The 26,105-nt window shown below is 38.3% G+C and overlaps 1 protein-coding gene and 1 non-coding gene across 2 annotated transcripts in view; one reads left to right on the forward strand and one right to left on the reverse strand.

The window, feature by feature from the left end:
- Positions 1 to 371: 371 nt before the first annotated feature.
- LOC126031137 (small nucleolar RNA SNORA51) lies at positions 372 to 504 on the forward strand. Its single transcript, XR_007503242.1, has one exon. It is a non-coding gene; the product is annotated as a small nucleolar RNA SNORA51 (small nucleolar RNA).
- Positions 505 to 10,713: 10,209 nt separating this feature from the next.
- The window catches only part of IQCH (IQ motif containing H), a 161,304-nt gene continuing 145,912 nt past the window's right edge, over positions 10,714 to 26,105 (reverse strand). The window contains exons 15-16 of the mRNA XM_049782792.1: positions 17,185 to 17,293; positions 10,714 to 10,824 (exon numbers count right to left, since the gene is read on the reverse strand). Coding sequence (XP_049638749.1) covers positions 10,714 to 10,824; positions 17,185 to 17,293 — 220 coding nt within the window. The remainder of the gene's footprint in view (positions 10,825 to 17,184; positions 17,294 to 26,105) is intronic.

Here is a 26,105-nt window from a genome sequence, read left to right on the forward strand (position 1 = left end):
CTACATTTCTGCTCTGTTTACTCAGGTTTATTCTAAGGTTTTGAGAAAAATGAAAAACATTTGTGTAATGATTCTCAGAGACAAAATAGAGGGGGACTGGAGGGTCCAGCTCTTGACATGAAGCTCACCACAGGGATCGTTTAGTGCAGTCACAGAAATAATTACACTGAGATCTATCATAACAAAATGTGACTGAATGAGGGAAGTAGAAAGCCTGTCTAGAGTACAGGCCTGTGTGTGGTGGGGAGGAAGGATACTTGGGATATTGGTCATGGGAATGTTGCACTGGTGAAGGATTACATATATATATATATATATATATATATATATATATATATATATATATATATATATAAAAGAAAAATAGATAAGGCCTCCCAATTCTTACCACAGGCTGTGTTCTTTACACTGACAGTATAGAAAGAGGAGGTACAGTAAATACACCCCATATACACCTCAACCCAGGCCCTTTGTCTGGTCTGTATTGTGAATTGGGGGACAATAAAAAAACTAATGCTCAAAGGAGATGTGTAAGTATTTTGTAAACTCCAAAAACTACGACTCTAAAAATTTTATTATTATCATTAGCTTTCTTCACTGGTTCACACTGATATATGTCTGAAGAATGCATCAAAATGTCCATATGTAGGGTAGGGTGCCTATCTTGCATGGGGTTGATCAAGACTTGATCTTTAACACCACCTGGAGTGAGTGATCCCTGAGTACAGAGCACCAGCAGGTGTGGCCTTAAAACCAGAGAAACAAAACCCAAAAATGAAGCCCAATCAAAGTGCCCATGAACTGATTGAACAATCGGGATGACTAAAATTTAGTGCTCTTTTTATGTTCTTACTACTTTATTGTATAAAAAAAGTCATCAGCAACAGTGAAAAATACAGCCTTGTAAAACAGCATCCTTGGTCTTATTCTATTCATTAAGTCATAATGCAAATATAAAGGACTGGATCATAGGAGATCAGTATTTGAGTGAGTGAAAAGAGTGCCATTTAATTATCAGGCAACTCTAGAACTCCTGTTCTAGAAGCTGGATTGAATTTTTTCTGCACTTACAATTCATTGGGTAAAATATATAATGAAAATCTACCATAGAATATCTCATCGTTAAGTGATTTGGAGAAAAATAAAACAGAGCAAGGGGATAGGAAGTAAGGTGGATCTATAGTGTGGGAAGAGAAGGTGTATCCAGTCGAGTGACAATTGAGCACAATCAAGCACAGTGAATGAGTGACCCACACACACCACTGGGAAGAGTGTGCCACAGGAAGAAACAGCACAGGCAGAGACCCAAAACCTTGACACCAGAATCCACCTGATCCCCAGCATCCCATACAATCCTCTGAACTTGCCAGAATCTTGCTCAGAAGTGACCCCTGAGCGAGACTGGATGTGGCCCCCAACCCCCCCAAATCTCTAAATACCTTTAAAAAGAATTTGCTATCTCCACCTGTTTGTTTTGATTACTTTGGTATCAACTATCTATACATTGACAGCAGGAAGAAAATCGATTTGAAAATGACAATTAAACACTCGGACGAGTCAGAACTGCTGGTTGTTGCAGTTGATGTGGATTACTAGAGGAAATAATTTTTTGTTGTTGTTGTTGAACCCAGTGGTGCTCACTGAGAAATCACTCCTGGCAATACTCAAAGGACCCTATGGGTTGCTGGGGATCAAACTGGTCAACCATACAAGGCAAGTGGTCTACTCACTATCAGATGAGTGCTATGTCTTTGACCCCCACTTATAATGAATCTAGATCCGTTTTACTTCCAGATAACTGTTCATGTTTGGACATATGGATATCAGAACACTTCTGCATTTCCCCTCTCTTGCAGTTGCAATTCAAGAAACACAGTACATTCTAGGGAATTCTTAACACATGAGGGAGGACCCAGAGTGACAGTACTGCAGGTAGGATGTTTGTCGTGCAGACTCAGGTTCTATTCCCAGCATCGCTTAGTACTGCCAGGAATTATCCTGGACTACAGAGTCAGGAGTAAGTCCTAAGTGCTGCCAAGTCTGGCCTCAATATAAAACAAAACAAAAGTACCAGGTGAAGGAGACTGACTTTCTAGCTCCTGTTACACTTTACCGGAGTGACATCTGATAAAGAGCAAAATAGAAGGTGATGAAAGACATCTTCCAAGTTTCTTGAGTTCAGGTAAAATTTCAGCCCTGGCAGGCCACCAGTTGTAATGTAGGTAGGAAAAGAAAAGGTGCTCTGGTTTACACAGTGGCAAAACGTATATGTAAAGTTTTTGTTCTCTCTTTTTTTTGTTGGTTTTTGGGTCACACCCCGCAGTGCTCAGGGGCCACTCCTGGCTCCACACTCAGAAATCACTCCTGGCAGGCTCGGGAGACCATATGGGATGCTGGGATTAGAACCAATGACCTTCTTCATGAAAGGCAAACGCCTTACCGCCATGCTATCTCTCTGGCCCCCTTTGTTCTCATTTCTATCCCATCTATTTGTACCAAGATCTTCTAGTGCAGAAGGAATACATTCTATCAGTTCAGATCAAAATAAAACATTTTCATTTCTTTAGGCAATTAGAAATACCTAAGAGCTCTGTACCGAGAGAGAGAGAGAGAGAGAGAGAGAGAGAGAGAGAGAGAGAGAGAAACCTCCCAAATGAAACTTGTGTTCTATTTAAAGGATTAATTTTGTTTGCTGCTATTATCTTCAGTCAAAATGATTCCTTCAAAGAGAAAACTGTATCGCAGTGAACTATTTTAAAAATCATAAAATATCTTATAACCATTTAAAATGACAGCCCTTTTGCGAAATATCGTCAAATTATTTCACCCATTTTTAATAAATGGATAAAGAAAACCAGAAGAAATTACCACTTTGTGTGATCTATACAATTCCCCCCTTTCATAATATGTGGATGATGGCGGTATAGAATCATAGAACATTAAGCCGGGAGGAAGCTTAGACATCAGTTCCACTTTCTTATTTTACTCAGCAGAAAACTGAGGATTAGAGAAGAGAATTTACTTGTCCATTAAGGAACGAGCTGGAACCAAAAACCCATTAAGATATTTAAACCTAAAGCAGTGTATGAGTATATTCCACACTAATCTAGACAATATCAGTGCTACCTGATCTACAATCTGTCCCTCCAGATAAATAGATGCACGTTTCTTTTTATATATCCTGTATTTGTATAAGGGTAGTGGCAAGTGGTGTGACATTTTCAGATTAAGAATATTAGAACAAAGCATTCAAACCATGATCTTAGGGGACCATAGAGAAGGAAGGTAGTTATGACTTTATCCTGAAGTTCATTCTAATTTTTACTAGCAGAATTTATAATGAAAGGATATTTCCCACATCCACTCATTCATCCTCTTAGATTCATGTCTTTGGGGGGCTACTTGTGGCTTTATGCTGAGCTGTTGCTGATACTACTTGCAGGGACTGTGCATTCACCACTTCTCGTATGCTCAAGATTGTTTCCAGATTGCAGTTCTTATGATGAACATGGGGAGGCATGTTTCTTGTTTTCATTTTTGTTTCTTTAGATAAATACCCATGAATGGAGGAATTTCACAATCGGTAGTATTATTTAAATTTGGGGGGGACTTCATACTGTTTTCCTAATGCCAATACCAATTTTCTTTTCCTCCAACTGCATTTCAGGGTTCTTTTTCCATATCCTTATCAGCATTCACTCTTGTGTAGTTTTTTAAACTTATTTTGGGTACTTCTGGAAGTGCTCAGGCCACTTCTGGCTCTGTTCTTATTCCTGGCGGGGTTCGGTGGGAACCATACATGGTGCCAGGGTTAGACCTTGGTATGGCCATGTGCAAGGCAAACACCCTACCCACTGTACTAGTACTCTGACTTCTCTCTCTCTCCTTCCATCTCTTTTTCTCTCTTTTCTTCTCTCTGATAAAAGTTGGGGCCGGGCGGTGGCGCTGGAGGTAAGGTGCCTGCCTTGCCTGCGCTAGCCTAGGATGGACCGCGGTTCGATCCCCCGGCGTCCCATATGGTCCCCCAAGAAGCCAGGAGCAACTTCTGAGCGCATAGCCAGGAGTAACCCCTGAGCGTCACAGGGTGTGGCCCAAAAACCAAAAAAAAAAAAGTCATTTTAACAAGTTATAGGTAGAAACTCACTGTGGTTTTGATTTTTTATTTAATTTTCTTACAATCTCTAAGACCTGACGTGTGTGTGTGCGTGCGTGCGTGTGTGTGTGTGTGTGTGTGTGTGTGTGTGTGTGTTTGGGGCCACACCCAGTGATAATCAGGGGCCACTCCTGGCTCTGCGCTCAGAAATTGCTCCTGGCTTGGGGGACCATATGGGACGCCAGGGATCGAACCCAGGTCCATCCTGGGCCAGCTGCATGTAAGGCAAATTCCCTACCACTGTGCTATCCCTACAGCCCCAAAACTTGACCTTTTTTAAAAAATAAAACTGCACTTCAAGGTATAATTAAAATAGAAAAATGCACACACTGAACAGGTGTAATTTGGTAAGGGCTGACATTCAAGAAAACAGCAGCTTTTCACAATCAGCACAGAGAAGGTGTCCATTACCTTTAGACTTTCTCCATGGAATCTTAATAATTCTCCTACATGCATCCCTACTTCCCTTTCCCAAGTAACCATTCTGTTTTTGTTACTGTCGTTTCTTTAGAATATTTCTAAAATAGTATGAGAATAGAAACTCTTATATATTTAATTTTTTAATTTAGTATAATTATATTGAGATTCAATTATGTCTTTGAGGCTAACAGAAGTTATTTTCAGTGCTGAGCAGTATTCCATAACAAGGATGTCTGTCCACTTTTTGGCGAACATTTGGGCTGTTTTCAGTTTAGGGGCACTATGAATTGGGCTGTTATGAGAGTTCACATATTGATATTTTGTGCTGATATATGATTTTCTTTCTCCTGGATAAGTGCCAAAGAGTGAAATGACTGCATCATATAATAGGTAGCACATGATTTTGTTATGTAATTCCATAATTTTTAAGCCATAATCTGATGTTAAATTTTTAGACTCAGTGCTTTCATGGTGGTCTGTAACTTAAACATGTGGTCATAGTCAACTTGGAAAAAATATACCAGCATGTAGAAAAACAGAGTAATTATGGAGTCCTGGATGGAGGTGGATGATGGTGAGATGGATGGGTGGAGAGAGGCCTTTCTCCTCCAGCCCGAACCACACGCCTGCAACTGTCTTCAGCCGGCAAGTCTGAGGGTTCAGGGTAGCTGCGAGGAAATGATTCACAGCAGTCAGGTTTCAGGAGACACCAGCTTTATTCAAGGCCTTAGCCAACAGGTATGCTTCTATCATGACCTTTCAAGCAAGCTCCATTATTAGCCCTGCATTCATCGTGTTTCTTCTCCCTCCATCCTGCCAGCTCTCCTTCTCCTTCTCTCTAGCCGAATCTTCCTCCAACCCTCCAATCAATTCTCTTCCTGCCCCTAGGGTAATCTCCCAAAGACCCCTCCCAGAAATGGGCAGGTCTTACTATCAGGTAAGGTCACACTAAAAGAATGGGGGATGAGGGTAACATCAGCAGAACTTGTCAAATGACTCATTATAAAGGGAACCTTAAAATACATCTTAGTCAGTCATTTTGTGTTTTTGATGGCAAAATAAGTGTTTCGTGTCCTTGGCTGAGATGCAAAATGGTATGAATATTTCACTGAACTGTTTTGCTTTAAAGTTTATTTTGCAACCAGTGCCAGATCATTGTCAAATTCATAAGACTATGATTTCATCATGACATTCCTGATAAGGCATCTGCAGTAAAATCAGATGTGGCCCTTTGTTTTCATTTGCTCCTTAGAGCTATCTGGTATACTTTAATTTTGATTCCTATTATTTGTATTTACACTTTAATATTTTGTTAATTAAAATATAGCATTATACTGCACTTTGCTCTCTATAAACACTCACTCAATATAGGTAACAACTGCAGAAATAAAATAAAATGTCTACAGAGAATGGTAAATAAATAAATGCTTTCATGGAAAACCACCACTTGTACCCCCTCAAACACCAAAACTCCTCTTCATGCATTGATGTCAAAGCTATATTTTCTGTGCTATGTTTAGGATCCTCTTCTAACAAAACCAAAATTGTTTTTAACCAACAGATTTCTAAACAGCAGGGACATGCTTATTATTTACTGTTTTGGTAGCTCTCCCTCATTTACATAAGTACCCCAGAAACCAGCAGTTTAAAACTAATAAAAGCCAGGGCCCTCCATCAAGTGCAATAAAGTTTCACAACCATGAGTTAGACTGTTAGAGTGAAAAATAAACCTATCTATGTGGTTAGAGGTTGTTTGTTTGTTTTTTAATTTTGGCTTGGAAAGTATACAAGCACATTTCAAAGTTAAAACTTCTATTTGAAGTAGCAATGTACTAATAATACTTAAACATTTATGTGGAACGCTTTATCTTTTAAACACCCTTTCAACATTGGCTAATTAATCTCTCCTGCATTCCCAAGGAGCAGGTAGGGATTTCTTCCATTTTTCTACTTAGAAAATTGTGGAAGGTATGACCAGCCCAGACACTGGAGGAATGCAGAGATATATTTCTGGCCTTTATTTTTCTTGTACTCTGGCATGTATTCCCCCCCCCCAATGCATCAGGTTTCTGTTCAATATGGATGAAATCATCAATAAAACAAGGTTATAAATAGGAGTCTTATGAGCCTTTGGCTTTAGAAAGTTCTTATACGCCAGAGGTGTACCTTTTGCAAAGAATTGGAGATTCAGGAAAGGTCCCAAAGAATCTCAACACATTTCATTTGCTCTCCCAGTGGATTGCACCAAAACTCTTCCAGCAGGAAAAGCAAAGTCAAATGCTTTCTCTCTATATGCAACCTCCACCCTCACGTTTATCTTGGCAACTTAATTTATAGTTTTCCAAATAAGATTTACTATGATTAGTGCATTTAAAGAGTTGAACAAATTTGTTATGCATATTAAAGCCAGAGGAACAGTAAAATAAAACTAATGAACATTTACATTTTTGGAAATATAATTAATGTATGCTTGAGAAATTCTGAAAGATAAACATTTAAATGTTAAAATACTTATTACCTTCCCCACAGGGACAATGTTGGGAATTAATGAGATAACAAATGTAAAGTGCTTTGAGCTCTTTCAAAGAAAGGTGCCTGATGAATACAAATGATTATTAATTGTTAAAGCTATCAGATGGTTACTAATACATGTTTTATAGTTGAGAAAGAGGAGGCTTGCAATTCTTAGGGTGATGCACTAAAATAATGTTCCCCAAACTCCCTCCAAGAGCTTATTGGAAATTGTCAACTCTTCCCCAAATTATTCTCCAGAATCTTTTAAACAAAAAATCTGAGTTATGATGTTTCATCTTCCAAATTCCTGGGGTCTTCTCAGCATCAGCCCTCCACAAAATTTTACAGATCTGATACCAGAGGAGACACTGGCATCACCATCTCATAGTCTGAGCATTTTTAAAAATCACCTAATTGCTATCAACTGTTCAGATTTATTTTATTTGTTTGCCTTTGGGCTACACCAGCAATGCTCTGGGGTCACTCCTGGTTCTGCACTCAATAATCAGTCCAGATGGGCTCAGAAGACCATATGGGATACCGGGAATCTAACCAGAGTCAGCTACATTCACAGCAAATCCCTACCCACTGTAATAGCTCATTAGCCTCCAGAATAATTCTTAGGAAGAAGAATGTGCAAGTTGAACTACTCTTCACATGTTTGGCATGCAAGAACACAGGATTTTATCCCTAACACATGTTTCCTAAATACTGCTGGAAGAACAACCATCATCTCCAAACCCCTAAAAAGGGAAAGAGAAGTTTATATTGTTCATCAGAGCCTGAAACATTTAAGTGCAGAGCAAATATGCTAACATTTTTGTTAAAGAGTACAATTCCCAAATATTTTTCATTTAGCCTGAGACCTGGAATGAGATAACATGGTAAATCTGTTTTCTCCTATGTAAAATGAGATTAGTGGCAGTATTTCTCTGTATGGTGTTGTTGGAAAGATACAGTGAAATACTGTATTTAGAACAGATTTAACTTTAAATCATTTAGCTTTAGATGTAAATCATAGTTCCTAATTTAGTGGTCAATGAAAGGTATAGAAATAGTTGGTTGGAGGTAGGTGAGGAGTTCATACAGTGTAATCTATCATTAAATATCTTTTATTGTTTTTTCTATTTTTGGTTACACCCAGCAACACTCAATGCATCACTCCTGGCTTTGCACTCAGAGATCACTCTTGGCAGGCTAGGGGACCATATGGGATCAAACCCTTGTCGACCACGTGTAAGGCAAAGTCCCTACATGCTGTGCTATCACTCTGGCCCTTAAATGTCATCTTTTGTTGCCTTCAGTATAGAATAGGGGCTGAAGAGATAATACATCCAATAAGACACTTGCCTTGAATATGGCTGACTCCAATGCTTTCCTTGGCAACACGTAAGAGGCCCCTGGAGACTGCTAGGAAGGATCTCTGGGCACATAGCTAGGAGTAAGCACTGAGCGCTGCTGCATGTGGTCCCCAAACCAAAAAAATTAAATAATAAAATATAAATAAATATATAAATTTATATATAATATATAAAATATATAATAGAATCAATAATATATAAATACAGATTTATATATTAAACATATAAATATATAAATAAATGGGTTATATGTGAGTGGGGGCTCTGATCATCATCTAATAATACCCTATTAAATAATATAGTTTGCTTTCCAAGATGTCACAAGCATGAAACAATGGTACATTTCTAGATAACTTGCATGCCTGAAAAGTTGCTCATCATTTTCAAAAATACTTACCTTAAGATTACTAATAGCACAGTACCTTTATCATGTACTTGTGCTCAGAAGATAATGGGCTAGACTTCCTTTCAAATGTGCTGTAATTAAAACATTGCACTAATTTAATCTGGTCCTCTGGCTTCTTCCACTTAATTACTTGAAATGATTGTTTTATTATATCTGTCTTTTTTCCTTTAATTTTCAAGTTGTCAGTTTTTAGGTAGGTTGTAGTTTTCCTCCCAGTCACTTTCTAGTGAAACCCAAGTCTGAATGTAAGTTCTGAAACTAGAAACAGGCATTCTATGATACAGAGACTAACATGGTTGCAAAGAAATTGGAAAGCACATTGTTTGATAGAACAATCGTGTAGGTTGCCCCTCACCCCCAAAAAAGATGAAAGGAGAATGAACTTCCTTTGCTTTTGCCAGCAGCTTGAGTTCAAGAGTGCTCATCAAAAATTCACATACAAAACTTCCCTTTTCAAATGGGAACAGTTCGTATCGTTTAAGAAGAGGTTCTCGCAGCATGAAAGATCCACTGCTGAGCTGAATAAAACAGAGACAGTTTTCTTTTAAAGTCCAGAGCAGATGAGAGCCATAAGGAGACAGAGGGTCTCATTGACTCTCCGGACACGATTGTGCCAGTGAACTAATGAGTCTCTTGGACCTTATGTTGCTCTGGCTTCGATCAAGGCGCGACTCTAATGGGCAGGCAGTACTTCCTATCCGTCAACTGTCTGGGCAGTGTGCACCTCGTATGGATGGGAGCAATCTGGCAAGCATAAGAGGTCATTGTGGTACCTAGCACAGGCGGAAAACCTGGCTAATTAATGTATTTCCGACTCTAGCAAAACAAAAGCTCACACACACACACACACACACACACACACACACAATGCTAATTTTATTGCAGCAACAGCCTGTGGCAGAGATATAGTGAAAAATTATTTGAAATTGCATAGGTTAAAAATAATTACTCCTTCCCCCAAGAGACTCAAGTATTTTCAAGGAAAGTAAAGGTCATTCTTTAAAAAAAAAAATGGTGTGGTTTTGGTGCTTTAAGTTACAGATTTCACACTTTGCTAAAGATGCATGATAGAAAAAGTATTTTGAATAAATACAAACCAAAATGTAGAGTGTTCCATACTTTTAGCAATTTGCTCATTTTTAAAAAGTACTGCTGAATAAAACGGGTAACATTCCAATTGCTGTGTTAAATTGAGAACTGGAGTCTAAAAAATGTTTAAGATAGAGGGCCTGAGTTACACTAAGAGCAGATTAATAGCAGTTAAACTAAGAGCAGATGCTGCCCCCTAGATAAATTCTGATGTTTTTAGTTTAACTAGATCTTGGCTTATTTTACTTTTTGAAAAAAAATGGAAATAACGAACAATAGTGGTTTGTGCAAAGAATGCAGTGATAACAGATCACTTTAAAAATTCATATACATGCAGTTTCCTTAAAAGAAAATGACAACTGCGTTTTTCTAGAGAGCAGTGAGTAAACCTTTATTCATATTTTAAATGCAAAAGACAAATATTTGTTACAACGAGGAGAAAATGCTTTAAAACATTAACAAAGGCTCCATAAGTATGAAGTTTACAAAAAAGGTAGGTACAGAAGTGATCTTAGTGAGATCAATACTTTTTCTGTTTTATTAGGTTACTTATTCCTGGTTGTTTTTTTACTTTTTGGAGAAATTGTTTATCATTCCCAAGTCAAGCATATTTATTAAAATTAAGATAAAAGCAGTCATTTTTTTCAGAGCACTACTTTATAATCTGTTCAAATAGCTCTCTCCTCCCCTTAAATATCATCAGCAAAAGGAGTGTGGCCCATTTTAACCTCCACTTTGAAATCCAGTATCAGTCCAAGAATCAGGATTATTCAGTTTTTAGGGTCAGAGGAAATTTTACAATCTTTGGACTCTTGCTCTTCAAATTTAATTTTGTTTTCTTCTGTGACTCCAAGAATGTCTTCAACTTCTCGAATGGTTGTCTGTAAATAAACAATAAAATAAAATAATTTTCATTGAATGTATGAGGGAAATAGAAAGCCTGTCTAGAGTACAGGTGGGGTCAGGGAGGGGAGGAGGGATATTTGGGACATTGGTGGTGGGAATGTTGCACTGGTGATGGGGAGTGTCATCTTATATGACTGAAACCCAACCACAATCATGTTTGTAACCAAGGTGTTTAAATAAAAAATATTTAAAAAAATAATTCTCATTGTTTAAGGATCGTATGTCAACCCTTAGCCTTAGTTTGCCTTTTTTTTTTTTTTTTGAATACTCTAGTGTTTGGGCTGATGGGGAAGTGATAGCTGCCACTGATTGATTGATTTTTGGGCCACATACAATGGTGCTCAAGGGTTACTCCTGGCTCTGCACTCAGAAATCACCCCTGGCAGGCTGGGGGACCTTAAAGGATGCCAGGAATCCAAACGGTTCCCTCCTGGTTCTGCCGCATGCAAGACAAATGCACTAACACTGTGCTATCTCTCCGGCCCACTTAGTTTGCTTTTTGCTTAATTGTGTTTTAGGTCTGTTCAGCTCAAAAGTGTGCTCTGTCAGTCAGCAGCCATCTATAAGTTGCTGGTTATCAGTACTGATGAGATGAGAATTTGGAAATCTCTATAACAAATGTTATGTCTGTTTCACCTAATAATAAAACAAAATGAGTATGTGTATATTTAATTTTTAATATCATCTTTGTAGTAATTTATTTTTATTGTCTTTTATAAAAGTACTGATCCATGGGAGGTAAGGAAAAAGATGCACAAGTAAATCCCTCATCTAGATATTTTGAGAAACACTGATCTAGTTACTCTAAAATGAGGAAAGTAGGCTGATGGGAGTATTTATTTCTCTTGATTTCCAGGGAAACACTGTGCCTTTCCTTTTATTTTAGCTATATTTTCATTGAGGTAGAATACCATAAAATTCACCACTATAAAATGTATAATTCAGTGATTTTTAGTATATTCATAAGCAGTGGGTTTTAGTATATTCATAAGCAACTATCATCATTATGTTATCCCAAAATAGTTTCATCACCAGAAATAGAAACTGGACTTTTTAGCTGTTATTCCTCCTATTCCCTCACTCCTGGCAGCCACTAATCTATATTTTATCTCTCTGGAGAGTTTCTATAAGTGGGAATTATACAAAATGTTGCCCTTTATGTCTTACTTCTTATACTTAATGTAATGTTCTCAAAGTTCAGTCATTTTGTAGTATGTATCAAAACTCCCATTTCTTTTTTATTGCCAAATAATACTTCATTATATATATATATATATATATATATATATATATATTTTTTTTTTTTTTTTTACTCTGGTTACTTGTGCTTTGGGTATCATCTAAAGATGAAGATTTAGACCTTTGTATTCTATTGTGTGGTATACTATTCATATTAATAGAGGAATTTATCCATTTATCAGGTGAACTTTTTGGTCATTTTTACTTTTTGGCTACCATAATTAATGCTTTTCAATTAATGTTTACATTTTATGTGAACATATATGTTCATTATTCTTGGGCATGTACTGGTGTGTGGAATTTCTGGATAATCTGGCAATTTTGTGTTCAATTTTTGAAGAATACTAGCCTTTTAGGATGGGGATGTTGGGCCATATACAGTAGTCCTCAGAGTTTATTCTTGGTTCTGTGCTCAGGGATCACTCCTTGCATTTCTTAGGGGACAATATGTAGAGACAGGAATTTGAACTTGGGTTGGTCAGATGCAACATAAGTCCCTTACCTGCCCTACTGTCTCTCCAGTTCCCACAAACTGTCAATTTTTAAATAGCATGGCACCATTTACTTTCCTACTGGCAATGTCTGAGGGTTCAAGATTCTCCATATCCTTGCCAGTTTTTTTTAATTTATAACATCTTAGCATGTATAAAATGTTATCTCAATATACTCTGTACTTGTATTTCCCTAATGGCATTATTTTTCCTTATACTTATTGATGAGGTGTACATGTTCTTTGAGGAAATTCTACTCAAATACTTTTTTAATTGGATGATTTGTCTTTCTATTATTGAGTTATGAATACTTTCTATATTGTGGCCAGTGGATCAGATATGTCTTGCAAATATTCCCAATTGTTCTTGGCATTGCATTTTAATGTTCACTTCTTGGTTTGTTTTGGGAGAGACCTAGCAGTTTTGAGTCCTTGATATACAGATTTTAACTTTGCTGAAGTTCACCTTTCTTTTTTTCATTTGTTTGCTTTTCTTTATGTTATATCTAAGGAATCATTGACAAGTATAAGGCTGTGAAAATTTATACTTATATTTTCCTCTTTTTTGGGGTGCTTTCACACCCAGCAACAATGTTCAGTGTTCTGGAATTACTCCTGGTAAATTTCAGGGGAGACCATGTCGAATCCTTGGATTAAACTTGGTTTGGCCACGAGCATGGCAAGCATCCTAGACACTATAGTATCTTTTCAGCTCCCAAACTTCCTTCTAAAAGTTTTCATTTTTACACTTCAGTATTTTATTTTTGTTTAAACATTTTATGTACTGTGGGAAGAACTACAACTTTACTTTTTTTTGGATATCCACTTGTTCCAGTATTGCATGCTATAAGGTCACTTTTTTCACATTGAATTGGTTTGATTCCCTTTCTAAAAATAAGTATATTCTAAATGTATAAACTTATTCTGGACAAACTTCCTCCACTTCCTTCCCTTCCCTTTCCTTTCTTCCCTCCTTTTTCCTCCATCCTGTTCATTCCCTCCCCTCCTCATATTTCCTTATCCCTTCCTTCCTCTCCTTATTTTCCTTTCTCTCCCTGCCATTCTTTTCTCCCTTGGCCTCCCTTCTCTGTCTTTTCTTACATTTTACCCACATTGTATTTTGTTTTGTATTGGACTTACCCTCAAACTGACAATGTGGAAACAACTGAGGACCACCAGAGCTAAACTTAATTTGCCTGGGAGGTCATGTGGGGCCAGGGATGAAACCTGGTAGGGCCCTGTGCATGCACTCCAACCCTTTGACCTATACTCTTGGCCCCCACACTGACTTAATTAAAAGTACCTGTAGCTTTGTAGTAAGTTTTCAAATTAAGATGTGTGATTTGTTCTTTTAAAAATAGAACAGGGGACTAGAGAGATAGTGCAGTGGGGAGGATACTTGCCCTGCACACAGCTGACCCAGGTTCCATCCTATTACCTCTTACAGTCCCCTGAGTTTACCAGAAGTAATTCCTGAGTGCAGAGCCAGTAGTAAGTAATCCCTGATCACCAATGGTGTGGCCCAAACTCCATTTCCCCCTAATAGACATAAAAATAGAATGGGCACTGGGGCGATAGTACAGCAGATTGGGTACTTGCCTTACATGTGCCAGACCCAGATTTGATCTCAAGCACAATAAATGGTCCCCAGGGAAGTGCCAGGAGTAATTCTGAGTGCATCATGAGAAATAATCCCCAAACATTTCTGGGTGTGGCCCAAAAACAAAAAGAAAAAAGGGAACAAATCACACATTTGTTATTTTGGCCTGCTCTTTAAGCTTGTCTTCTAATATGTATCTTTCCTGTTTTCTCTATATCTTTTTGCCTTTTCTACTTTGAAGAATCCTGTGTCCTCTCCTGAACATGAATTTACTTCTTCTCTTGCATATATTTTAAGTTTCAACAAAAACTATCTTGTCTCACTAAAATAATAGATAAATAAGATAGCAATAGACTATTCTGCATTATTTGCATTTCCATCCTGTTGAAAATGGAATTATAATGTTAAGAATGAAGTTTTAATTTTGTTTTTTTTTTTATTTCCAGTGAGCAGAAATAACAATTGACTTTTGTATGTTGATCATGTTGTATTCAGCAACCTGGCTAAATTTAGGAGCTCTCGTAGATTGTTCTGGTTTCTTTAGGATTTTTTTGCATATAAGATTATGTCATCTGTGAACACAGATGGTTCTACTTCTTTCTTTTAAATTTGAATGCTTTTTTCCTTGCCCAACTACTGTGTCTAGAATCCCTAGCTTGATGATAAATAAAAATGGTAAAAGGAGATATTCATGTCTTATTTCTTGATTATGGGGAAATAATCTCAGTCTTGCTTCGTTAACTGTGAGATTAGCCAGGGTTTTTGTCTTAGATACCATATCAATTTGAATAAGTTACCTTATACTGTTTTGTTGCAATGGTTTATTTTTATTAAGAAAGGATTTTTAGTTTTGTCAAATGCTTTTTCTGCATTAGCTTTCATCTTTGTCTTTAGCTTGCTGTCAAACCCTTGTATGCAGACTGAAAATACTTTTTAGAATGACATTAGTACAATAAATATACAATACTATAAAATGTATTTGTTTTACTTTTCAATTTTGTTTATCTTCCGATTTTGTATTAAAGCTTTAACATTTAGACCTTCTAACGAGAGTAAATGATGATTCCATTGATAAATTTAAGAGCTTTTAAAATGTTTAAATATATATAAATACATAAAAGGGGAGAAAGAATGGAGAGAAGGAAGAGAGGAAGAAAGAGGAAGAAGAGAGTGAGGGAAGAGAGAGAAAGAAGAGAAGGAAAAAAAGAGAAGGGGTACAAAGGAAGAGAAGAAAGAGGAGAGAAAGGTGAGGGAGGGAGAGAGGAAGAAGAAGAGAGAGTAGCACAAATGAATACTGAATCTCTAGTAAGGGCATTAGTACATTTTGCACAGCCCATATTTGTGGCCTTATTTAAAGGCCCCATTTTCATTTCATATATCATTAAATTGTGAATTAAGTATTTAATTATGCATCCAGAAAGTACACAGTCCATTTCTGATTATGAGCTCTGTTTAGTGAGTTGAACTGATCATCTGTGGACAGGATCAGAATTTGGGGGGGGGGGTTCGGGGGACCACATCCGGTGGTGCTCAGGGGTTACTCCTGGTTATCTGCTCCAAAATAGCTCCTGGCAGGCACGGGGACCATATGGGACGCCGAATTCGAACCAACCACCTTAGGTCCTGGATCGGCTGCTTGCAAGGCAAACGCTGCTGTGCTAGCTCTCCTGCCCCAGATCAGAATTTTTTAATATGACATTATGGTAGTAACAGATGAAATGATGCTAACTGGTAGGGATTTAAAACATCAATGATGAAAACAGATAGATCCCTTAGGAACAGTGAAAGTTGATGTAATATTGGACCTATTTTTATTGAATCTCAATCTTCTTGTGGGAAAGCAATAGTTGTCATCCATTTGACAAAATCTTATTGAAGAACAAACAAAACATCATTATCATTATTACTGTTATTAAAGAGGCCAGGCACTAGGTGATGGGGGAAAAGTGTTTAAAAGCATTATGTTTTTATACAGCTTCCATTGGGTTTTCCCTTTTAGAGGAAGAACATATGTAGTTTCTGACATTGTGTTTCTGGTTCCATTTGAGAATGATGAAGGCCTGGCCTGGAAAGCAGATGCCAGTGAAGATGATCAGTACCATCCATAACTCATTGCTCGGCTGGCATTTTATTTTATTTTAATTTATTTTTTGGTTTTTGGGCCACACGCAGTGACCCTCAGGGTTTACTCTTGGCTATGTGCTCAGAAATCACTCCTGGCTTGGGGGATCATATGGGACATGGGGGCGGGGTGGGGTGGTCGAACTGCAGTTCATCCTAGGTTAGCGCTTGCAAGGCAAACACCCTACCGCTTGTGCCACTGCTCTGGCCCCTCAGCTGGCATTTAAAAAAAATTCTAGTATACCTCCTGCTTTTGTTTTCTAAAGTTTGAAGACTTTTAGTTAGTGGCCCATAACTGAATTTCCTTAACCAACTTCTTTAAGAAGCCATTTGGAAGCTTCAAAAGGTAGCTTATGAAATAGCTTTTCCACGATAGATGGTATCATGGTAACATATAACATGGTAGAGTAAGGTGGCTCATATACATGTTTTGTTTATTTCCCTTTTGACCATAGTCTTATCTGGCTTTAGATATATTCCCTGATTCTAGAAATCTGTATGTACTCTGAGTAATCTCTAAGAAGGCACCATATTCTGTGAAATAGGGTACTGTAATCAAGATGTTTGGTTGTGACTAGCTCTGTTTCAGTTCCACTGGGATGCTTCAGCGCCACCTCCAACATCAGAAAGCCATGTTGTCCTCTAAACTTGCCTTTGCTAATGACAGCAACTTAAGTATGTCCGCTATGTTTCAAAGAAAAAGTTTCAAACTATCACATCTCACCAACGGGTTCAGTGGGAACCTTGCAATATTGACCTTGCACATTGTAAAATATGTATGGCTTATAAGAAAAGATGGTTTAGCACTTGTTTACAATACAGCATGAGGTATTTTCAGCCCTTGTATAGAAATTAACCAGGATCGTTAGTTAATTAACACCTCACCTTAAAATTGGTCACGCTTTGCATATTAGGTGCTGATACTTCTTGATGGATGATGAAGAGATTGCGAGCAAAGGTCATGAGGACCCCCTGGAGATCCATACCGATTGTTCTGTTAATGATATCCAAACAAATGAGTTTACCAATGATTCCCCTCACATGCTCAAAAACAATCACCCTCTCATTTGTGCCTGTCTGGTGATGGAATTTAATGAGTATTTTCAATCTCACAAGGTGGCAATCTTCAGGGAGATATGAAAGATAAGGCTCCATTTTAACTTGTCAACAAAAAGAATTTGTGCAATAAATAAATTTTATTAATCAACTTAGCAGAATATAGGAGCAAGTCCAGTCATATACCTAGCAAAAAGCTACAACCAAGCAGGAGAGTGGCATTATCCCATTTTAATAAATGGCTTCACTTCATTTAAGAGAACTATTGGTAAGAGTAATTCATGCCTAACATTTTCTTGTATAGAGAGACACATCTAACCTAGTATTCTGGAGACTTTAATCTTAAATTTATTTTTGGTTTCTGTTATACAAGTGATTTCCTCATACACATATGGATGTGTAAGTATGAAGAAGCACTTATATGCTCATGGATGAATCCCTACTCTCATCCCTTTCATTATAAAGTTAAACACACACTTTAAGAGATTTCAGAGCAACTTGCAAACAATTGTGTAGAATTATCCTGTGGTTGCTAAAAATTCCCCCCAAACTACATTTTTATAGATTTAACCTGTAAACAAAACTCCAGGGTATTTTAAAATATTTTTAATCAAGGGAAAATAGATGAAATTAATGGATTCATTAAAAAAATTGTTCTGTCCTGAGAATAGTGAACCAAAAGGGCTGATTCCCCATGTACATAGAAGAGAAACAGTACACCCCAGCTGGATGCCATGCATGTCAGCTCATCTTCCTCCTCTGCCTCATCCCCATATCTAGTGCCTTAGTGCATATCACACAAAGACTTTCACATCACGATAGAAAGCTTACCGCAAACAGTGGTGAGTCTAGTCAGAGAAAGAACTACCCTGACAACTATCATGACAATGGTAGTGAGAGAAATAGAAAGCCTGTCTCAAATACAGGCAAGAGGTGGAGGAGGAGTACTTGGGAGGCATTGGTTGTCTGAATGGTGCACTGGTGAAGGGGGCATTTTTTAAAAAACTAAAACCCAACTAGAAATATGTTTGTAATCATGGTGCTTAAATAAAGATATTCAAAAAAGAATATTAAAAAAAAAAGATCTGGGCCCAGAGAGATAGCACAGTGGCATTTGCCTTGCAAGTAGCCAATCCAGGACCAAAGGTGGTTGGTTCGAATCCAGGTGTCCCATATGGTCCCCCATGCCTGCCAGGAGCTATTTCTGAGCAGATAGCCAGGAGTAAACCTTGAGCACAGCTGGGTGTGGCCCACCCCCCCCCCAAAAAAAAAGACCTTGCTGCAGAGAACTGCCATCTCATCCCATCCACTACTTCCCTCTTTCATATTCTATAGAAAATACATTGAACCCTTGCACTGAACTCACTCTGAAGTAACTTAGCTGCTTGGATCCTACTACCAACCACCTAATCTCACCAAAACACATAAAGATAGCATGAGAAAAGAAATGATAGAACCCTATACTAAGTCAGAGTAGTAAAAGTGGTAATGACATTGGAAACCTTTTGGAATCCTTGCTCAAAACTCTAAACAACTTATCTAGAAACAACAAAATTGGTTGAGATAGCTTTAACAGGTAAGAAAGAGATCAACACCCAGCCTATTCCTTCAGAGTCCCTGTTTAGGGGATGCAGGTAGTACATTGGACTCAACCCCAGTTTACAACAGTCAGAATGGGAAGGAACACATAGCTTCACGATACTTAATGGGTGAAGACAGTTGACCAGATGATTCAACCAGTTCTAACTTGCTCTAGAACTTGCCAGAAAAGGACTTTAGAGAAAGCATATTGAGGATGTCTAATGAGATCAAAGAAACCATTGTGAGTGGAGGTCGTGAGTAAAGTACAAGAAGTTATGAAAACAGAAATTAAAAAACTATAGTCAGAGAGAAAGAACCAGATAAAATAAAAAAAATCTTTGGAAAGCCTTGGCATCAGAAAAAAAGCAGTTGAAGATAAAAATCAAATCTCCATGAGGAGAGGCAAGAACCCTTAGGGGAAAAAAAACAGAAGATTGAAAAAGATATCAAATTAACAGCATATGAGAGAAAGTGGATGAATTAAAGAGGAATAACATAAGAATACTTGAAATCCCTGAGGAATAAGGCAACTTTAAAAACAGAAATGGAAAAGATTGGCTTAACCATTCATTCCCCAAAGGTTGAATACATATTCTTCTCCAGCGCATATGGGATATCCTCTAAGATCACAGACTCAGTCACAAAACATAATTCCATAAAATCAAGAGAATAGAAATTATATCAGCTATTCTCTCAGACCTATAACCCACTTCATTATGTGTTAAAACAGAAGTTAACTATAACAGAAATAGATAAGGGAAAAAAACCTGGAAAATTAAACAATTCATTGTTGAGTAACCAGTGGTTCAAAGAGGAAGTCAGGAGATTCCTGGAAAGAAATGAGAATAAAGACATTCGCTGCCAGAATATATGAAATATAGCAAATGTGGTATTGAGAAAAAATCATAGTATTGCAAGCATTCATTGGACCAACAAATGAACCAAAGTAAGCAGTAGAAAATAGACCATAAAAACTTAGAGCAGAAATGGAAACTTGAAAAAAATCCAAAAAAATCAATGAAATCAACGGCTGGTTCTTTGAAGAAATAAAAAGAACGCCAAATCATTAGCATGACTCACAAAGAAATAAAGAAAAAAACACTAGTAAACCAAACCAGAATTTAAAGGAAAAATGTCACAATAGATTTCCCAGAAATCCAAAGGATCATCTGGGATTACTTTGACAATATGCCAGAGAACAGGAGAACCTAAAAGAAATGGATAAATTGTTGGACTTCTATAATCACTCAATGTTGAAAAAAGAAGAAACAGAGCAACTGAACAGTGGAATCTACTATCAAGAACATTAAAATAGTAATACAAAAATCTTCCCCAAACAAAGCCCAGGCTTGATGGGTTCATTTGGGAGTTCTTCCAACCCTTTAAAGAAGACCTATTCCTAAATTTTTTCAGGCACTATCAGAAAGTTGAAGAAACAAAAATATTCCAAAAATTTTCTATGAGGATACTCTTTTGACACTTTAATACACCACTAAAAGGAAAACTATAGACCTATATTTCTGATTAACATTGATATGAAGATTCTCAACAAAATATTGGCAAACCAGGGGCCAGAAAAATAGTACAGCAGGAAAGGCTATTGCCTTGCATGAAGCAGACCCTGATTCAATTTCTAGCATCCATACGGTACCCCCAAGACTACCAAGATTGATCCCTGATGCAGAGTTAGTAGTAATTTCTGAGCATCTCTGGATGTGATCAAAAACAAAAATGAAAAGTCTCCAGTCTCCACCCCCTCCCCAAATATTGCAAGCCAAATCTAACAATACATTAAACAGATCACCATGACCAAGTAAAATTTATACGGAGAATTCAAGGATGGCTTTATATACAAAAGTCAATCAACATAACACACCATATGAATACAAGGAAAAAACTAAAATCATATGATCACATCAATATATGCAGAGAAAGCATTTGACAAGACCTAGTATCCATTTATGATGAAAAACTCTTATTATAAACTCACAGAAAACATTGTACTTAGTGGTAAAAAACTGAAAGCCCTAAGTCCAGGCACAAGACAAGGCTTCTCATTCTCACCATTACTATTATCACTACTACTGTTTTTCTACTACTATACTATTACTGTTCACAACTGGCCATAATAAAATGGTCAAAAATATTTAAGGCATCTATATTGAAAAAGAATAAGTGAAACTCTCTTTGCAAGTGACATGTTACTATACGTAGAAAACCTAGACTCTACATCAAGCTCTTAGAGTCAATAGATTTGTAAATTAAAATGATATTGTACGAAATTAATATACATGATGCACGCACGCATACATGCGCACAGACACACACACAAACCCATGGCTATTCTATATGCAAATAATGAAAAGGAAAAGAGAGACGTGAAAAAAAAACACAACTAAAACCATTCACTTGTTTTGAGTTAACCTTCAGAAAATCATGGACCTCAGATTCAAATTAACAAAAGGATTGAAAGACATACAAATAAAACAATAAATCACTACTAGGGGCCAGAGTGATAGCACAGTGGTAGGACATTTGCCTTGCGCATGGCTGACCCAGGACAGGTGCAGGTTTGATACCCGGCATCCCATATAGTCCCCCGAGCCAGGAGCAATTTCTGAGGATAGAGCCAGGAGTAACCCCTGAGCACTGTTGGTTGTGAATCAAAAAACAAACAAACAAACAAAAAGATCACCACTAAAATAAGTAAAGTGGGATCTGGGCAAATGGAACACATCCCTGTTCATGGATGGAAAAGATCAACATTGTTAAAATGACAATCTTGCCCAAAGTATTGTTTAGATTTAATTCAGTCTCTATAAAAATGCCCATGTCATTTTATAGAAAATAGGTCAAACACTCTTTAAATTAATTGGCAATATACCCTCTCAAATGCAATTCAATACCCCATATGGTCTCCTGAGCACCTCCAGGAGTGATTCCTTTTTTTTTTTTTTCTTCTTTTTTTTGTTTGTTTTTTGGGCCACACCTGGTGACGCTCAGGGTTTACTTCTGGCTATGTTCTCAGAAATTGCTTCTGGCTTGGGGGACCATATGGGACACCGGGGGATCGAACCATAGTCTGTCCTAGGCTGGCGCACACAAGGCAGACTCCTTATAGCTTGTGCCACTGCTCTTGCCCCTGATTTCTGAGTGCAGAAGCAGGAGTAACCACTGAGCATTGCCAGGTGTGGCCCATAAACAAAAAAAGTAAAAAAATAGAAAAGTACTACTTGATTGCCACAAGGGTATTCGATTTTGTTCTTTATAAAGCAAATTCTTAGATTCTACCCCAGGACTGACAAAAATCTGTGGGTTTGGGATCCTGAAATATGTTACTTTATCAAGCCCCTACCCTTGCCCCAAGATAATTCCTTTTTTTGTTTTGTTTTGTTTTTGTTTTTGGGTCACACCCAGCAGTGCTCAGGGATTACTCCTGGCTCTACACTCAGAAATCGCTCCTGGCAGGCTTGGGGGACTATATGGGATGCCAGGATTCGAACCACCGTCCTTCTGCATGCAAGGCAAATGCCCTACCTTCATGCTATCTCTCCAGCCCCCTAAGATGATTCTTATGCTAAAGATTGACTCTCATGGTTTTAAGAATTAAAAATATGGATATAGGTATGTGTGTAAGTGTGTATAGTAGAAAGATTCAATATCCACTCTTGAATTCATACTTCTCTTACTATCCTCAATCTCCTGGGGTAGATGGTTGCCCAATTGGGACCCAAGAAGCAGCATGGACTCCTAAGTTCCCTTTCCTATTAATAAACTTATGCCAAAATGTTCCTTATTTTTATTCATTGTCCTTAAATTCTATCATTCTTATAACTAAATGTATTTATGTAGTCTGAAGTTATCCCAGCAAAACTTGACCATAATATTCTGGTCTGAAAATCACCTAAAGCTTGCAAGTGTCATCTCACCTTTCCTAAGGTGGTTGCACCTGACAGACCAATGGCAGTGACTTCAAACACAGCCCAGCTATTTATGAAAAGTCTCTCCTCAAAGCTCCAGAGAAAGTCAAAGAAATACGGAGAATATATGTTTTTATTTGCCCATCTTTTCCATTTCAATATGAGTTCTAGAAAATGAGGGCTGTCTTCAGGCCATTGACTATTAAATCATCTGTTCTCACCCTCGTGTCCATGCCTCGGTGCAAGTCCTGATATACTAGCTGTAATTCTATCCTTTGAGCTCACATTCAAGAAAGCACAGCTAGACAGCAAGTGAGAATTTCAAGGATAATCCTAAATCCTATCTAATACTCAGAAAAATATGTAGACTTAGTAGAAACTTGCTCAAGGCCCTTCATGATATGTTAAGAATCTCTGTATTTCATCTCTGGGTTCTCTTCCCACACACTGCAGACATTGTATTTTTGAGAAAAGAACATGAGATTCAAGATCAAGAAGGAGATAAAACTGTGTGTCCTTGGCAAATTGCAGCCATCTTCCAAGCCTCAGTTTCCCCTCTGTGATATGAGCTTCAGTACTTCCTTATGTGATGTGATACTTCTGTGAAGTTTCTCCAATACTTCCTTATGTGATCTGTGGTAAAGGATAATAACAAGGTAGCACATAGGGACAGGAGAGATAGCATGGAGGTAAGGCATTTGCCTTGCATGCAGAAGGTCGGTGGTTCAAATCCCAGCATCCCATATGATCCCCGGAGCCTGCCAGGAGCGATTTCTGAGCGTGGAGCCAGGAGTAATCCCTGAGCACTGCCGGCTGTGACCCCAAAACAGAAACAAACAAACAAAAAAATAAGGTAGCACATAAAATAATACAGCAGTTAATAGAGTCTTTCAGGACATTTGAAAAGTTCCTCTCTATGAGTCTGGAGGAATAGAGAAGGAATAGAGAAAGCTAGTCTTGCAAGCATCTGGTCATGTGTTCAAGTGAGATTCTGGCAGCTCTCCTGTGTGACCTCCCAGCACCACAATTGATTTCCTGCCACATTGCAGACAATGTGTGTGTGTGCGTGTGTGTGTGTGTGTGTGTGTGTGTGTGCGTGCGCGCGCGCGTGCAACACAAAGGGATGAACTACTTGGGCAGCAGTGCCACCAGAATATATTCAGGTAGAGTGTCACCCAAGTGAGATGCATACAAGGCATGTACTAGCTCCTCAGCCTCAGAAGTTATCATTTTTGGTCGGTGTGTAGGCTGCACAAACTAAATATGATTCCTTGCAGAGTATCAGTGTGTGTGTGTGTATGTGTGTGTGTGTGTGTGTGTGTGTGTGTGTGTGTGTGTGAGAGAGAGAGAGAGAGAGAGAGAGAGAGAGAGAGAGAGAGAGAGAGAGAGAGAGAGAGAGATCGAGAGATCCCTGGACAATGTAACAAAGAGTCAAGGGAAAGAGGTGGGTTCAGGGAATAATAGAAATTGAGAATAATAAATTCAAAAGAAAAAAGTTTCTCAACACATCAACACATTGTTCTCTCTGTGGAATCGTGAGTAGCAACAGCTGTTAAAAAAAAGGTATCCCCAGAGGATTATTTCTTTCACTGAAGGCAGGCTAAACATCAAGGCATACTTGCTTGAAATACCAGGTGATGATGGACAGCGAGATGAGTCTTTTACTCTCCATTTTGATCATTCTGTAGGTTTCCTCTCCAATTAGTTTTGTTACCTGATTAATTTGATGACTTGGGGGCAGGGCTTCATTTAGAATGGAATATTTTCTCCTCTGCTCCTTAGATCTGTGGACTCTCTCCTCTGGCCAACACCTTTGGGACTCAGCCTCTGACCTGCTAACACTAGCCTTGTCTCCTTCCCTCCATCTAGGCTGTCTTGTTCTTGTGTGGGCTCTGCACACAACAGGAGACTTCTTCATGCCATCTCCCAGGTCTCTAAAAGTAGCCTCCATCTTGTGCTTCCACTTTTTGTTTTGTTTTGAGCCACACCTGTTGATACTCAGGGGTTACTCCTGGCTAGGCGCTCAGAAATCGCTCCTGGCTTGGGGACCATATTGGACACCGGGGGATCGAACAGCAGTCTGTCCTAGGCTAGCGCTTGCAAGGCAGACACCTTAACTCTAGCGCCCTGCTCTGCCCTTAGGTTGGTGGGTCTTTTATTATTATTGTGTTTGGAACTTGCCTGATGCTTTCTGCAGGGGCTTGATTCTCAGATTTAACCTTTGGGTGTCTAGCTGGCCTAGGTGCTCTTTTCCCTTCCTTGAAATACGTGTGACTACTCAGCCTCACCCCAAGTGTGTGAGGGTATGTCAAGTTACAATGCTGGCTCAGCCTCTCCTTTGCAATGTACCTTCATTGCTATCAGCGTTAAATGGAATGAAATTAGTTCTTAGTTCTGGAATTCATATCTCTGAATTTCCTGTGTTGGGAAGTACTTAAACCTTGCTTGGTAATTAGGCTCTTATCTCAATAAAAATTGGAATTTAAAAAATGTTCTCGCTTGCCAACTTCAAACCCACTTGACAGCTTGGTTCTCTCTAGCCCCAATCACTTTTTAGTGACCTCTTTCTTGCCATTGCCCTAGCATCCAAGTGATCATTCTGGAGTGAGTGAAGCAGCAGACCTTCTCCCTTAAATTGATGTTCCAGTTGCCAATTCCCTAGCCTCCTGGGTCATGGACTCTTAGGAGTTACCATGTTTCCTCATCCACTTGTTTCTTGATTGTTCATCCCACTACTGTGTGGTCTTCAGGAGGGCCATGACTTTCTTTTGACTCACTGCTCTACACTCAACCCCTAAAACTGTGCCTGGCCCCTTTGATTCCTATTTTCAACTTTTTTGCAAGGCAAGGGGGTTGGAGTGAGGGGACATTATTGGGAAGCAGAGGGCAGCTTCCCTGAAATGGGAAGGCCCAGAGGTGTGTTTGGCTCTGTTCTTCTACTGCATGTGATTAACTGGGCAAATAAAGTGAGTACTTCTTCCTTAGGATGGTACAGTTTGAGGTCATTATAATGAGAGAGGAAGACACAAAGCATGAATCATGCAGACTTGCTGCCCTCTCTATTTTACATATTGATATATTGATGGAAACTTGTTTTTTTTTGTTTTTTGTTTTTTTGTTTTTTGGCCACATCCAGTGGTGCTCAGGAACCCAGGTATTCCTTTTGGTTCTGTGCCCAGAAATCACTACTGGCAGCACTGGGGTTACCATATGAGGTGCCGGAAATTGAAAACCCAGTTCAATGTGTGG

This window comes from Suncus etruscus, chromosome 1 (assembly GCF_024139225.1).
Source record: "Suncus etruscus isolate mSunEtr1 chromosome 1, mSunEtr1.pri.cur, whole genome shotgun sequence".
NCBI lineage: Eukaryota > Metazoa > Chordata > Mammalia > Eulipotyphla > Soricidae > Suncus > Suncus etruscus.